Below are 15,242 nucleotides of genomic sequence, written 5' to 3'. Positions count from 1 at the left end.
TAGTATTCTATCACAATAATATACCACAGTTTGTTCAGCCATTCCCCAATTGAAGGATGACCCCCTACATTTTCCAATTTTTGTCACAAAGAACACAACAATGAATACTTTTGCACAAACATTTTTAATTTTTATCTCTTTAGGGTACCAACCCAGTAGTGGTATTTCTATATCACAGGGTATGCATTTTTTTAAAGCTCTTTGGGCATAGTTTCAAATTACCTTCCAGAATGGTTGGATCAATTCACAACTCCATCAGCAGTGCATTACCATCCCAATTTTGCCACACCCCCTCCAACACTTATTATTTTCCTTTACTGTCATATTGGCCAGCCTGTTCAGTGCAATGTGTTACTTCAGTGTTGTTTTGTGCATTTCTTTAATTGTGAGGGTTTTAGAACACTTTTAATATACTTATTGATAGTTTTGATTTATTTATCTGAAATCTGTCTATTCATATCTCTTGACCATTTGTCAATTGAAGAATGGCTTGACTTTTTGTATAATTGATTTAGCTCCTCATAAATTTTCTAAATCATTTGATTTTTCAATAAGAAGCTTCATGTTTTCCTGTTTCTTTTTTTTTATTCCTTTGATTCTGCTTTATTTTTTCTTGATTTCTCATGAAATCATTCATTTCTAGTTTCTGAATTCTAACTTTATGGCCTGATTTTCCTTCAGCAACTTTTGGGTCTCCTTTTTAAATATTTTCTTGCATTGCTTTCATTTCTCTTTACCACATTTCCTTTGCTTTTTAAAGTTTTTGGGAAGTCTTTTTCGAGCTCTTCCAGAATGTGCTCAATCCATTGTTTTCCTTTGGATGTTAGGTATGTTTGCTTTACTTTCACTGTCCCCTTCTGTGTCTGTACCTTGCTCTTTGTCTCTATAAAAACTCTTTAGAGTTGGGTGCTTTTTTGCTGATTTTCTCATTTTCCCTATCTATAAATAGGCTCTATTTTTTGGGAAGTTGAGGTGCCCTCTTAAACTTCAGTCCTTCCTTCATGATATTCTCAGTTTATTTTCTGGGTTTTGGACAATTTCATTTCTTGGAGGATGGTGTGATAGCTCATGTGCTGAGAGCTCTGAGAGCCCCCTCCACCCTGCTGATCCAATTGACCCTTGAGATGCTGATAGGTTGCCTTAGGCTTAGGTGTAAGCTTTTGCAGTCTGATCAAATTCCAGCCCTAGGTTTAGTCTCAAGTGTTTGGTCTCATTTTGTACTTGATCCAATCAGGCACACCCTTGATTGCCCTGTCATGGAGCATTTCCCTGAGTTTTAGGCAAAAAGATCAGCCACCTCAAAACTGTGAACTATGCCCTAAACTGAAACCTATACTTGTACTCCTGGCTTCATTCTGGGTCAACACAATTTTGAGCCCATTTCAGCCCATATTTCCCTGGGATGAGACTCCAGACTAATTAGGTTTGAAATTTCAAGGGCATGAGTTGGCTAGGACCACTGTTTGCCCCAGGCAGGATATCAGGGTCTGAATGTTCGCTTGATCTTAGGTTCTGAACCTGGGACAGCAGATGTGAGGTGGAGATGTGTAGCTTGCCTCTGAATTGCTCTTCACTCCTTGCTATAATCTTGCCAAATGAGGTATCCTCTCACCCCAGGGTCCCAGATATTCTCTGCCTACCTTTGAGGTTTTGCTTTTCTTGGAAGTTTTTTGGTCCTGTCTCCTTATTGGTTCTTTGGCTCCTGTATTCATTTTGTGGTGATATTTTGATATCAGTTGGAGATGATTCTCATGTTGGATTGGAGCTTCTCTGTTCTACTCTGCTTTATTGGACCCACCTGTATAGAAACAATTTTTGACAATTGTTTTCTGATATTTTAGCATTCAGACTTTCTTTCTCTTTCCTTTTCCCCACCTCCAGGAGGCACTAAATAGTCTCATAGAGGTTCTACAACTGTTTTCATGTAATACGTATTTCCATATTGCTCATGCTATGACAGAAGAAACTTGTCAGATAAAGAATAAAAAACACTTGAAGGAAATGAAGATGGCATTATTTGCTCTGCAACCAGACTCCAGTAATTTCTTTTTTGTTGTGCATAGCATTTTTCATCAAGGGCTCCAAATGCCTTTTAGAAAATGTGGCCCTAGAATGTTTTCTCCAAACTCTTTATTCACAGTTTGGCAGTCCTTGTTTTTTTTTGTTTTCCATTTCAAATGATTAGCTTCTGACTGTATTAGACACTGATCTGGGAAAGAGGATTAGGGTGGGGTACTTAGGTAGCATGGTAGCTAAATAGTTAAGATCAATAAAATGTGGTCCAGCACCAATTTAATATCAGTAGCTGGGTGGAAGGTGGATGGGAAATGGTGGTGAGTGTGGAAGCTGGTAGATCAGTTAGGTTGTAACAAGAGTCCAAGCAACAGTAGGTATTGGTTGTTGGATTAGAGTGGTAGCCACATAAAGTGGGGAGAAGGGGACAGATGAGAGAGATGATATGAGTATAGAATCACTGAGTCAAGGCAAGCAATTGACAGAGAGGGGTGAGAGAAAGGGAAGAGTCAAGGACAGTAGTTAAAGTTTGGGTCCAGGACATGGACGGGATAGTGGTGTTTACTTTGTTAAGGTGTGTGCCCAGAGATCAGATGTGTGGATTTTTTCATCCTTCCCTTATAGCAAGTGGGAGACCAAGACTGGAAACTTTTACTATGAATTTCACCATAAACAACACTCTGTACACAGAAGATATGGAACAGCCATACTCAGAGAAATTCAGCTCTACAGAGAGAATCCTCCATCACCTAGTGAGTCTCTCCCTCTATCTAGTCAGAGGTTGCCTTTCTCAGCCCTTAGGGATGGGGATCCTGTTCTGTTCTATGCATTTATTTACTCACCCCTTTCCCTCTTCTGTCTTCCAGCTCAGAGGCTTGTTCAAGAACAGTAGCCTGGCTTCTAGCTATACTAGGTGAGTGCTGACCTCACTGAGGTGAGAGCCCCTGGAAAGACTGGACCCCAAAGGTCCAGAGTCCCTGCTTATCTCCACTGGGGCTGGCTTGGTTCTGCCCTTTTTTGCTTCCTCACCTCCTAAGCTGGATTCCCAAGGAATTGATCCATGCATGTTACTACATATCTTGGAAGGGAAGAGGAAAGGAATGAGCATTTACCATGTATCAGGAATTGTGCTAAGCACTTTACAAACATGATCTCATTTGATCCTGACAACCCTGTGGAACAGATCATACCCTTTTATCAACATGCTCATTTGACAGTTGAAGAAAATGAGTCAAACAGAACTTAAGGGGTTGGTCCAGGGTCACAAAGTTGTAAATGTCTAAGACCAGATTTGAACCTGGGTCTTTTTGACTCCAGGCTTGGTGCTCTATCCACTACACTATCAGATCCTTGAGGAGCATTAGATGCCCCTGCTTGACCTTAAGCTGGAGATGATTATTGGAAGAGAACCGAGAGCCCAACAAGGCCAACCCCTCCCCCACTTTCTTTTATAGATGAAAGATACAATAGAGCTGGACAGAAACTCAAGTTCAACTTCTTCATCTTAAGGGAAACAAAACTGAAGGCCCAAAGATATGACAGAAACAAGAATTAAAGCTCTGATTTTAGAAATTCAAATTCATTTCCTCTTCTGGTATTTTTGGTAAACATTCTTATAAAGTGGAGTAAGGTCTTGACTTGGAGTCAGGGGAGTTTGGGTTGAAATCCCACCCTAATAGTAGCTATTAATTCTATTGGGCAGGCCATTTACTTCTCTGAGCTTATTTCCTCATCTATAAAAATAGACACTTTGATTCCTTACTTCATTAGGTGACCGGGTAAGTCCCAAATCAATTAATAAGGCATTCATGCAAGGCATCCCCAAAGTCTTAGTGTGATTTGAAGGTATTAAAGCTTTTGGGAGATCATATAAAATGCTTTAAAGTCTGCAAAGCATGCACATATGATCTCATTTCTTCCTAAATAACCACCCTGTGAGGCAGATTCTAATTTTATCCCTGTTTTAAAGACTAGAGATTAAATATTTGTGGAACCATCACTAATGAATCTAGTGAGATGGATTTAAACACCAACCTCTTGATTCCAAGTCCAACTCTGCCCACTAAACCATACAAGAAGAACCTCAGTATTCCAGATTCCAGCATACCATCTACTGTGCCATTTCCTTTATTATCTTTAAAGTATTATAAAACACTGCCTAATTCTCTCCACTTCCCCAACACCTACTTGGTCTTTTCCCAGACATGAAGAATCTCTTTTCCTCTTACTCTGTTCCAAAACAATGTTGGAACATTACAATACTGACTCTCCCAAGGAAACAGCATTAGTACATAGAACATACAGTTATGGAAAGAAAAGAGTTTACTGGAAGCACTGATAACTCATTCTTGGGGTAACTAACTCGATCTTGTCTAAAAGCATCCTTCCCAGGAGTTTTCAGGCTCCCTATCAATGTCTTCCCCTAGGCCTGTGAAGGATGGGGAAGCCACTGGAGTGGATGTTGTGTGTGCCCATTATAAAGACCCCAGCAGGCCTGTCCTGTACCACGTGAAGGTTTACTTGGAGCTGAGCAACCAGACCTATGGCATCATCAGGCTCGGCCCCTACACCCTGAACAGCGACAGCCTCTTCCTCATTGGTGAGCAGCCTCATTTTAGACATGCATTTCTATTTCCCTGACTCCTTCCCTTCTCAAGAAATGGTCAATTGGCCAAATTTACACTTTCTGTGATGTAGAAATTCACAACCTGGGTTCCAGGGACTCATTTAAACAATTACCTTCTGTCTTGGATTTCATTTTAAAGCAGAAGAGCACTAAGTGCTAGGCAACTGGGGTTATGTGATTTGCCTAAAGTCACACCACTGGGAAGTATCAAACCAGGTTTGAACCTAAGACCTCTCATCTCCAGTCTTGGCTTTCTATCCATTGCACCTCATCCCTGCCAGTCCATGAAGTTATTTAAAAACAATTAGATAATCTTAATATAGAATGGGTTTCCTTTGTATCATTTTTGTTTTATATATTTGGAATGTGATTCTGAGAAAGGATCCATAGTCTTTGCCAGACTTCCCAAGGAGTATGTGACACAAAATAGGGTAAAGACCATCACCCCTCTACAGAGCCAATTTGATTTCTGTAGTTTCTACTCTTCCTGTCAGTTTTAATGACTTGAAATGTAGGATAAGACTAAACTAAAATAGAGAGACCATGAAGTGAGACCTGGTGCTGAGTCTAGGCACCGTCTACTCCTAGTGATGCTCCAGTGCTCCCCCAAACTCCTCATCAATTGCTTCTCCTATTTCTTTCTCTGTCTCTGTCTGTCTGTCTGTCTGTCTGTCTGTCTCTTTTCTCCACAGGTTATAATGATAAACATTCTGGGACCATAAGCAGTAAGTATTCATTTTTTTATTTCTCCCTAAATAGAAGGAAAACAATCACCCATTTCACCTTGGACTTTGGGAAGGAGGGAAAAAGCACAAGGGAATGAAATTAGTCAGGGAAGAAACTTTCTCTCTTCCTTCTATATTGATGGCTCAGGACTGAGTACAAAATTCAGGCTAACAAGCAAAAGAGATTTATTTCTACAGTACCTCAGAGAACCTAGCAGTTTTCCCTACCCTTCAATTTCCTTCATGATGGATGACTTTAATTCATGATGATTTTATTCTCAGTTACTTCAGTAACCACATTTTCTCCAATCACCTCTCTTGTTCCATCATCATTCTCCAAACCAACAGTAGGAACCATCTGGGTCTCTACTTCTATTCCTCAAATATTTCATTTCCATTAGATAAGAGCACTGGATAGGTAGAGAGAGGAAAGGGAGGGGTAGTAGTCTACTGACTGGCAGAGCAGGAAGGCCAGGCAGGCTGCTGCTGAGAGTGAATTCTTGGGCTAGAGTATCTAAAAACCACCTCTGGGTATTCCCTTTTCCACCATTGCATGGGGTAATTGCTTTTTCTTGCATATTTCTACAAAACCAGAATACAGATACATCATCCTCCTTGTTTTCCCTAAATTTGACATTCTATCTTCTAAGTTGGTGTCTTTGCATGGCATTTCCAAAATTCCTGAAAAACATTCCCACTTCCCCTCCTCCTCTGCCTTGTAGAATCCTCAGCTTCCTTCAAGACCCAGTTCATGTGGCAACTCTTACAGTGAGCTTTCCCTGGTCCTTCTTAGATGTTAGAATAACCATGTATATATTTTTCCTCTTAGGTGCTCTGTCTTCTCATAGAATGTAAGATCCTTGAGGGCAAGACCTCATTTTCATTTCTTTTATTTTTTTTGTATGTTGAGGGCCCAGTACACTGTCTAGCACAGAACCAAAAGCTACTAAATATTTGTCAATTGAAATTAGAATTTTTCAAGTTCTTCAAAGTCTGTCAGAAGGACTGTATCCCATGTTAGCCCAGCCTGGACAAATGGCAGATTTAATAATTACCTTAGTGTTCATTTGCTGTTTCTTGATTATAAGTGTCCTGGAAACTCAAGCGTACATTCCCAGTCATGACTCCTGTACCCCAAATGTTCTGTTGGGAGACCCATGAAATTAGCAGATTGATCCAGGGCTGCTCTTGAAGTACCCAGTTATGATTCCAAAGATTAATGTGAGATTTGAAATGGTTGAGGTCTTAAACTATAGTGATTAAAATAGTGGAAGATATAAATTGTGATAGATATAAGAGAGGGTGAGTAAATTTGACCACAGAAATATGTTTCACTACAGTGTCTTGGGTTTAAAACCAAATATAAGGTGGTCGCCACGGAAATATTCCCAATTATTCAAATACCCAAGTCAATTGGGTTTTATAGAGATTTTAATTAACAATAGAATGAGTAATCAAAGAAAGAGAGAGAGAGAGTAAGAAAGGAATAAGTATGAAGAGCCTCAAGCCAATATGGCCTAGACCTGAGTCTTAAAAGAGAAATGAGTCAGTTTTTTATAACTCACCATAAGATCTGTCTAAGTAAGGAATTCTAATGACACCAGGCCAGTGTCCTTCCTCAAAGAGTCTTCCAGCCAGAGATTGTTTCAAAGGGCCTCTCCCAAGAGCCTCCAGAGCTCCTACCGCAGAGGGACAGAGCCCCTCAGAGGAGCTCCTCAAGGAGCTCTCCTTCAGAATGAGAGTCAGAAATTGAGGTCCTCAGAATGAGTCTTCTCAAAATGAGCTCCCTCAGAATCAGATCCAGCTCTTCTCTGAGCTCTTATTTTTACGGGCAAAATCTCCTATGCCACCTCCCCTAAGTCCTTACATCTACCAATCACTGTAGATGTTTCTAAAGGACCGCCCATTTTGAATTCACAGCTGAGTAGTTTTAATCTCTTTAGTAAGTCAGGAAAAAAATGCTGCTGTGTCGACAAATTTCATTAGAAAAAACCTCTGAATAAGTTATCACCCTTTTAGGTTTAAGTAGTTTACAAGTTGCCCCACCTTTATAGGTACTTAGTATCCCACTGTATCAATTCTAAAACAGTCATGACTCAAAGAACTTCCTGTCCCTTCCATAAGCATGGATCAAAGTAGTTTTCATTGTTCTCAAGGAGCTCTCTGTCCTAAAGCAGTCCTAAGTAGGGTGGAGTAGGGATATTCCCAAAGCAAGGAGCCCTCACATTCAAGTAGAATTCTCACTATCTGCTAGGGAATTTTTTAAAGTAGAAGATTCCCCAATGGGGGAAACCCCTAACATTCATAAGTCTGAGAAATTTTGAGGTTCACATTAAATGATAACCAACAACATAACACACAGAAGGCAGTTTTATTAACCAAACTGCAGCTTGGGGCTCAACACTAAAAATGGCTGGCCCCGAGTCTGGGACTTGCAGGCTTATTATACACTTTTGTGGTAGAGAGAGTGCAGAGGAATTCCTGGGCTAGGGGGAGTGAACAGGAACTCCTGGGGCTGGGGTCCTTATCAGTTCCTAGCACATTCCAGGGTATAGTCACTGGTTCTTCAGTAACTTGACTACAGGGGCTCTAGGGGGTCAGGGAAGGGGAATACAGGTTTTGGTGACTTGCCTGAAGGGAGTCTAGGGGCCAGGGTGTCAGGGAAGGGCATAGGAGCTGGTTCTTCACTCTGACCTTGGTTTCATCAATCAAAAAATAAATCAACAAACATTAATTAAGTACCTACTATATGCCAGACATGGTGTGAACTGTGTCTTGCAAGCATTTCTGGAATTATTTCTAACATTAATGGTGGTAATAGATGTCCTTATTTTACCCCTAATTTCATTGGACAGACCTTTAAAGTTTCTCCTCTCTCTCTATATTGTTGGTTCTTGGTCTTAGCTAAATACTCTTTACCATATCAAGGAAACATCTATTCCTCCTTAGGATATTATATGTTTGTTAAATATATGCCATTTTCTGTGAAAGTGTTTAGTGCATATATTGTTATAAGATTTTTATTTTTGTTGTTAATCTGTGGTATTATTTTTATAGTTTTATAGTTTTCTTGAACCAACCTCCCATTCCTAGACTTAATATATTCCAGTATCAGTGGAAACTCTTTTTTTAAATTTTTTATTTTTTTAAAACCCTCACCTTCTGCCTTGGAGTCAATACTGTGTTGACTCCAAGGCAGAAGAGTGGTAAGGGCTAGGCAATGGGGGTCAAGTGACTTGCCTAGGGTCACACAGCTGGGAAGTGTCTGAGGCCAGATTTGAATGTAGGACCTCCTATCTCTAGGTCTGACTCTGAATTCACTGAGCCACCCAGCTGCCCCCTGGAAACTCTTTGAAACATTTGAATGTATGTTGTTTTCTTTTGGTAATGTTTCACTCAATACTGTTGCATTTGTATTCATTAGGGATAGGGTAGTCTTAAATTTTCTTTTCATTCCTTTGTCTTTCCCTGGTGTAGGTATGAAGACTATGTAATAGCAATAATTTTAATAGGATTACTTATTTTTGATATTGCTCATGTAATATTGGCATTGTTTTTTCTTTGAGTATCTGATAGAATTTGCATTTAAATTAATCTCTGGAATCAATTCCAAATTGTTGAGAAAACAGCAAGAATGACTTCACAGAGGAGATGGCATTAAAACAGAGATTTTAAAAAATGGGTTGAACATAATCATTTCATAGTGGAGGGTGGAAATGAGTCATTCCATGAATAGAAAATAGTGTGAGCAAAGACACAGAGACAAGAAAAATCTGGATAGTTATGAAGTGTGAATAGGAATCCAGTTATCAGAAAGTATATGGAAGAGAGTTATATGAGATAAGGTAGATTAGATTCAGACTTTCTGAAGTTTAGCACAATGTCTTAATTAATGTGTATTGAACTAAATTGAAATACATTGGGCCTTGAATGCTAAATCCAGTTTCTTTGTATTCCTTTTGCATACAATATGCATTAAACTTCATTGAGCCTTCAAAGAATTAGGGTTTTGAAGGATTCTTTTCTCCCCCATGAAAATTTAACAACTTTATAACTGTTTAAACCCTTCCACTTTCCTGTTGCTTGAGAAAAGGGAGGGGGGAAAAGGAATATGTTGGTGATTAAATAGGGAATAAGTAGGTAGAACTTAGAATTTCTCATAATTGGAGTACTCTTGGGGGCAGCTGGGTGGCTCAGAGAGTCAGGCCTAGAGAAGGGAGGTACTAGTTTCCAATCTGGCCTCAGTCACTTCCCAGCTGTGTGACCCTGGGCAAGTCACTTAACCCCCATTGCCTAGCCCTTACCACTCTTCTGCTTTGGAGGCAATAAGCAGTATTGACTCCTAGATGGAATGTAAGGGTTTAAAAAACTAATAGTTGGAGTACTCTTGAAGAAGAATATACAAATATGGAGGAAGGAGCTGGAGGAGCAGACCTCACATGAAAGTCATTCTTATATGAATGGACAAAGGACAGTTAAATACATAGTCACATATATAACTTCTTTTGCTCCTCCTGCACAGAATTTTGCACTTGCATTCAACACAGCAGGGAAATGGGGGGAGATAGACAAAAGAGATGGAGAGACTTCAAAATGATAGAAGGGAGGGTCTAGTTGGGGAGGAAAGTCACAAGCAAAATAAGACTTCTTCCTTAGAAGGATATATCAATTAAGAGTAAATTGGACTGATTCCGCCCTCATTCCTGAAGTACAGAAGGCAAGGATGAAACCTTTCATTGCGAGGCTAATGGAAAATGGGCCATAGTCCAAAACATGCTGTAACTCACTTATCCACCCTTCTGATCACAGGGCCCAGTAGAGCAAGCGAGGGCAGAATGATGACCACAGCTGGAGAATCACAGACCATAATCATTACAATTTCCAGCCCTGCAGTAAGAACACACTCTGTTCTGGCAACAACAGCAGCCCCGACCACTGCCTGTGCTATTGACTTGGAAAAAATCACTGTGCCTGCTTCCTCTGCCTTGCCAGAGCTCATGGTAGCACCATTTGCCTGGTCTGGAGTGGCGACCAGCCCATCTGAAACTACGCTCATTGCCGAAATCTGTACCCCACTTGGGGCTGGGACAGGAGGAGGGAGCCCCATAGGTGTCCCTTCACACCTCACTAGTCTTGACACGACAACATCAACCACAGTCTTTCCCTGCACCAATGTGCCCCCAGCACAGTCTACAATGTGCTCTACAATCAGCCTACAATCAGCCACAACTCTTTGCCGGGTCAGTAGAGAAGAACGAAAGCCAAAGACCTCTCTGGACACATCTGCTTCAGAGACCACAGCCATGGCTACTGCAAGGGTATGGCTGGCCCTGACCAAGACTCCAACCACAATGGACATCAGCAGAGGAGCTGAGGCTGTGGTTCTGTCCACAAGTGATTTGCCCACCAGCTCAGCTGTCCCACTCATTCCCACAGATAAAGTATCCACCCAGACCACCATGACCACTATTGCACACACTGGTAAGAATAGTTCCTTCATTATCTTCCCTGCTGGAACATGGGGTTATATTTTAGTAAAAAATAGAGAGTAAAACAGTCACCACAGTTATGGTTTCTGAGTCTGACATGTCCAAGGAGGAGGTCAACCTTGTTCTTTTTCCCTTAATGACTCATGAAGGGTGTGTGATGCAGTAGTAAGAGCAGACATTCATGTCAGAGGACCTGGGTTCAAATCTTAGATCTGATATTTTCTACCCATATGGGGAAGATTGATCAGGAAAGACAGATAATAAGGATGGAGCTTTTGCAGGATGGAGAAGATAAGCCTTTGTTTGGAATTGTGACTACACACCCATTTGGCAGTTGTGTACAAAACACCTCCTGGTACTTTGTAGATAGGATTGAGAACATGCCCAGGGCTAGAGTTATCAACTCATTCATACCTGCCCTGGGCAGATGAATAATAGCTAACATTTAGCATGCCTAGTATACAGCTAACACATATAAGTCCTACAAGATTAGTAGGGTAGTACTAAGAGAGACCCATTTGGAGGTCCTACCAAAAAGACTCAGAAGGTGTTCAAGCCAGGATTCAAGTTGTAGGTCTTCTGACTTTTGTCTAAAATTCTTTCTACTGGACTACAGTGAATACTCTTTAAGCAGACATGGTGTGGGAAGAGGAAGTTCTATGCCAGTGGAATGGTGGACTCAATAATGGGCCCAGAGTTGCAAAGTAGTAGATGGCTAGACGACCCAAGCTTTCATGATAAGTCTGCCTAGTGCAAGACTGAGGGGCTGATGATGCAAAAATGAACAGCTCCCCCCAGAGGTCAGGATGGATTTCCCTCCCCCTCTGACCAGATGATTCAGTGGCTGATCTGAAGAGATCATGTGACAACCACATCACCTCTATATCCCATAGACTGTACCCTTCCCTGTAGTATTCCTGTATGCATGTGGTCAAGAGTTTTCATTCATAGTTTGCTGTGGTTTTTCTGTCTGTTCCCCCATTTTTTTAGCACCATCTCTGACTCCATCACCTTCCTCTAGCACTACAGGTAGGAACTCCTCTGTGCCTCTGATGCCTTTCTATGCCCAGCCTTGAGAATAGGAATTGCAGAATGTGGAGTGAGTTTCCCAATGCTATGACCTTTCATATAATTAGTTGGAAGGAACCTTAAAAGTGTCTGGGATTACGTATAGCCTCTTGTTTTACAGAGGTGGGAACTGAGGCCCAGAAAACTTAAAATGTTTGTGTCAGCATGATTGGATAGGACTGGAAGGGGCCCTAAAAGGCCACTTAGCTGAACCCCTTCATTTTGCATTTGGGAAAACTGAGGCCCAGAGAAGTTATATAAGATGTCCCAGGCCACAAATGTAGAAAGCATCAGAAGTGATATTTGAACCCAGGACCTCTGATTCCAGAGTCATTGTCTTTTCTAATCTGTTATGCTGTACTTCAGGGGCTAAAAGAGAGTTCAGCCCTAGTGCTTCACATTAAATGGCTAAGGCTCTTTCCACTTCAGAGGGTGCCTTCTGTGACCTCTCCAAGGGCAGCAAATGTTTTTTAAAACTTTTATCCGTATCCTCAGTATTTAGGACTACACTGGGCACATAATGAACACTTAATGATGGAGAAGGCTGCTAGCTTAATGGGACATGCCCTGGTGCATTGTTGTCTACTTCCACCTCGACCCCTGTACACATCATCTGTCCTGCTGATCTTCAAAGTGGGTTTCTGCTAGAAAATGACTTCTTTGTCTTTTCTCTGTGTTATACTTCTCCAGAATTCATTTTGAAGGCATTATGTTGGGTTTTGGAGGGGAATTTGGTAGAGATTAGATGAGGAATCTCTATCTTCTCCACCAACTTTGGCTATGTCCTTTACTGTTACTCTCATAAATCTGATTCATTGGATATTGGAAATGAGTCTCTCATCAAAAGAATTTGAAGCAAAGATTTTTCCCTCCAATTACCCGAATCCCTTCTCATTTTGCCTACATTGGTTTTGTTTTTGGGGAAAAACTATTTTGTCATAAGTTAACAACAGTGTCCATTTTTATCTTGCTCTCCTATCTTTCCCTCATGTGATCATAAACTGTCCCCTTGTCCATTACCATGAAAGATACAATTTTCCTCATCACTCTCATTTGTTTTATATCACCTTTTGTATCTAACTCATGTACCCATTTGGAGTTTACTTTGTCATGTCATACAAGACATTGGGCCATCCCTAATTTCTGCCAGACTAATTTGCATTATTCCCAGCAATTTTTGTCAAGTAATCAGTTCTTAACTTTGAAACTGGATTCAACCTCCTAATTTTACTTGTGAGAAAACTAAGGCAAAAACATAGCACATGGCAGGGCCATGATTTCAACCCAGGTATTCTGACTACAAAGGCACAATTTTAATACTTCCAGAAATGGTGTGTATGGCTAGAGATGTGTTCAGGTTTTCATTAGTGGGTTCATTCTGCTGAGTTTCCAACTGAGGAAGGACTAGAAGAGTGCCCCCTGGAGTCATGATGATGATAATGGTCATCATAACTGACATTTAGATAGAACTTGAAGGTTTACAAAGCATTTCCTCTCATTTGAATAACATTTGTAAGGCTCAGACAATGTGATATCTTTCCTTCTGTACAGCAGCAGGGAGCTCCTACTCCAAGACATTCACCCTCAACTTTACCATCACCAACATGTTTTATACACCAGACATGGGTGAAAGGGGCTCCAACACATTTAAGGCTGCTGAGAATGTCCTGCAAGTTCTGGTGAGACTCCATTCCCCTTCCCCTACCTTCTCTCCCCCATGCTGCCTTCCTTAGCCCTGATTATCCAGGCTTGGTCTAGTCAGGTTCTCAGAAGTTCCTTTCTCCCCTTTTGTTTTCAGCTGAAGTTCTTATTTGGAATGAGCAACCTTGGCTCTCACTATTCTGCATGCAGTGTGAACTTGCTGAGGTGAGAATCCTGCAAGATGTCCACTCAAATAGCAAAGACCACGCTTTCCCATTTGACTTAGATTTTGTCCAGGCTGCTGCTGCTTCTCCTTCCCAATAGCAATTCCTTCTTTCCCACGATGTAATGGATAAAATTCCCCAACCAGCAAGCCATTAGAAACATTCCAGGCATCCTCCTATCCTTTATGTGGTGAAGAAAAACTTCTTTCCACATAAGTCTTCCAAATTTAAAACTCCATGTGAGAAGGAATAACATGGCAGGCACCAAGTGAGTGGGTAGAAATTGATTGATTCAAACACATATCAGCATTGATTTTCTCTAGAATCAGAGGATTATATTTTAAAAGTTGGAAGGGGCAGTAGAGGTCATCTAGACCATTCCCTTCATTTACAGATGAAAAATGAAGAACCAAGGATAGTTCAATAACTTTTATAATGTCAAAGATAATTGTCCAATTCCAAATTTGAACACAGGCCCTTTGACTTTAAGTCCAAGTTCTTTCTACTACTCTAAGGAAACTACTGAAGATAATCAGACCCCATACATACTTGTAAACATAAAAATAAGTAAATATACAGAGCACTGCCAACTCCAGTTTGGTGAATAAAGTGCTAAGCATGGATTCAGGAAGAACACAGTTCAAATTCTCTCTTAGACACATACCACTTTGTGACCTTGTGCAAATCACATAACCTGCCTTAGCCTCAATGCATTCCTCTATAAAAGGAAGGGGCTGAATTTTATGGCTTCTAATGTCCTTTTCAACTATAAAATTACAATCCTCTATAAACCTTTGTTCAAAGTTGTTGACTTCTCTCTAGAGTGTCCTCTGAATAACTAAATTTCAGAAACGAAACCAATGGTGTCAACCTCAAAAGGAGGCCATTAAATTATACATCAGGGTCCCTAAGGCCTGCATTTTGACTCTGAAAACCATACATATTTATATATTACCTTTTAAATTAGTAAACTAACACATTAAAATCAGATTGGAATTACACTTTAATCAGGACTGACACTTTAATCTGGTTCATATGACCCTCAGGAAGGGCTGTGTTTGACACCTCTTGTATGTTTGACACCTCTTGTCTGAAACATCAATTTCCAGGTCTCTGAAGAATGGGACAGCAACAGGAGTGGATGTCCTGTGTACTTTTCAGGAAGATTCCTCCAACCCTGTCCTGAACAAAGAGAAGGTTTACTGGGAGCTAACTGAACAGATTCAAAGAAGAAGGCTAAAACATGTGCTTATAGAGAGGGACAGCCTCTTTGTGGATGGTAAATATCTTGATTTGGGAAATGTACTTCTCTTTCTCTGGGTGGTGCCTGTTCCAGAAAACAAGCTAATCTGCCCCAAATTCTCTCCTTTTGAGCCTCCTTTGTTTACATGGTTTCACTATGTCACTCCTGGGCACTGGCCCACAAAGTGGTACCAAACTAGGAAGACATAGGGAG

The 15,242-nt window shown here is 40.7% G+C and overlaps 1 protein-coding gene across 1 annotated transcript in view; it reads left to right on the top strand.

Annotated features, from left to right (window-relative positions):
• The window catches only part of LOC103098060 (mucin-16-like), a 136,360-nt gene that overhangs the window by 57,509 nt on the left and 63,609 nt on the right, over positions 1-15,242 (top strand). The window contains exons 7-14 of the mRNA XM_056820594.1: positions 2,638-2,765; positions 2,880-2,926; positions 4,440-4,612; positions 5,332-5,364; positions 10,174-10,845; positions 13,473-13,600; positions 13,720-13,787; positions 14,896-15,065. Coding sequence (XP_056676572.1) covers positions 2,638-2,765; positions 2,880-2,926; positions 4,440-4,612; positions 5,332-5,364; positions 10,174-10,845; positions 13,473-13,600; positions 13,720-13,787; positions 14,896-15,065 — 1,419 coding nt within the window. The remainder of the gene's footprint in view (positions 1-2,637; positions 2,766-2,879; positions 2,927-4,439; positions 4,613-5,331; positions 5,365-10,173; positions 10,846-13,472; positions 13,601-13,719; positions 13,788-14,895; positions 15,066-15,242) is intronic.

This window comes from Monodelphis domestica, chromosome 3, assembly GCF_027887165.1.
Source record: "Monodelphis domestica isolate mMonDom1 chromosome 3, mMonDom1.pri, whole genome shotgun sequence".
NCBI classification, from domain to species: domain Eukaryota; kingdom Metazoa; phylum Chordata; class Mammalia; order Didelphimorphia; family Didelphidae; genus Monodelphis; species Monodelphis domestica.
The sequence above is the reverse complement of the archived record's forward strand: the minus strand, read 5'-3'. Positions and strand labels throughout refer to the sequence as shown.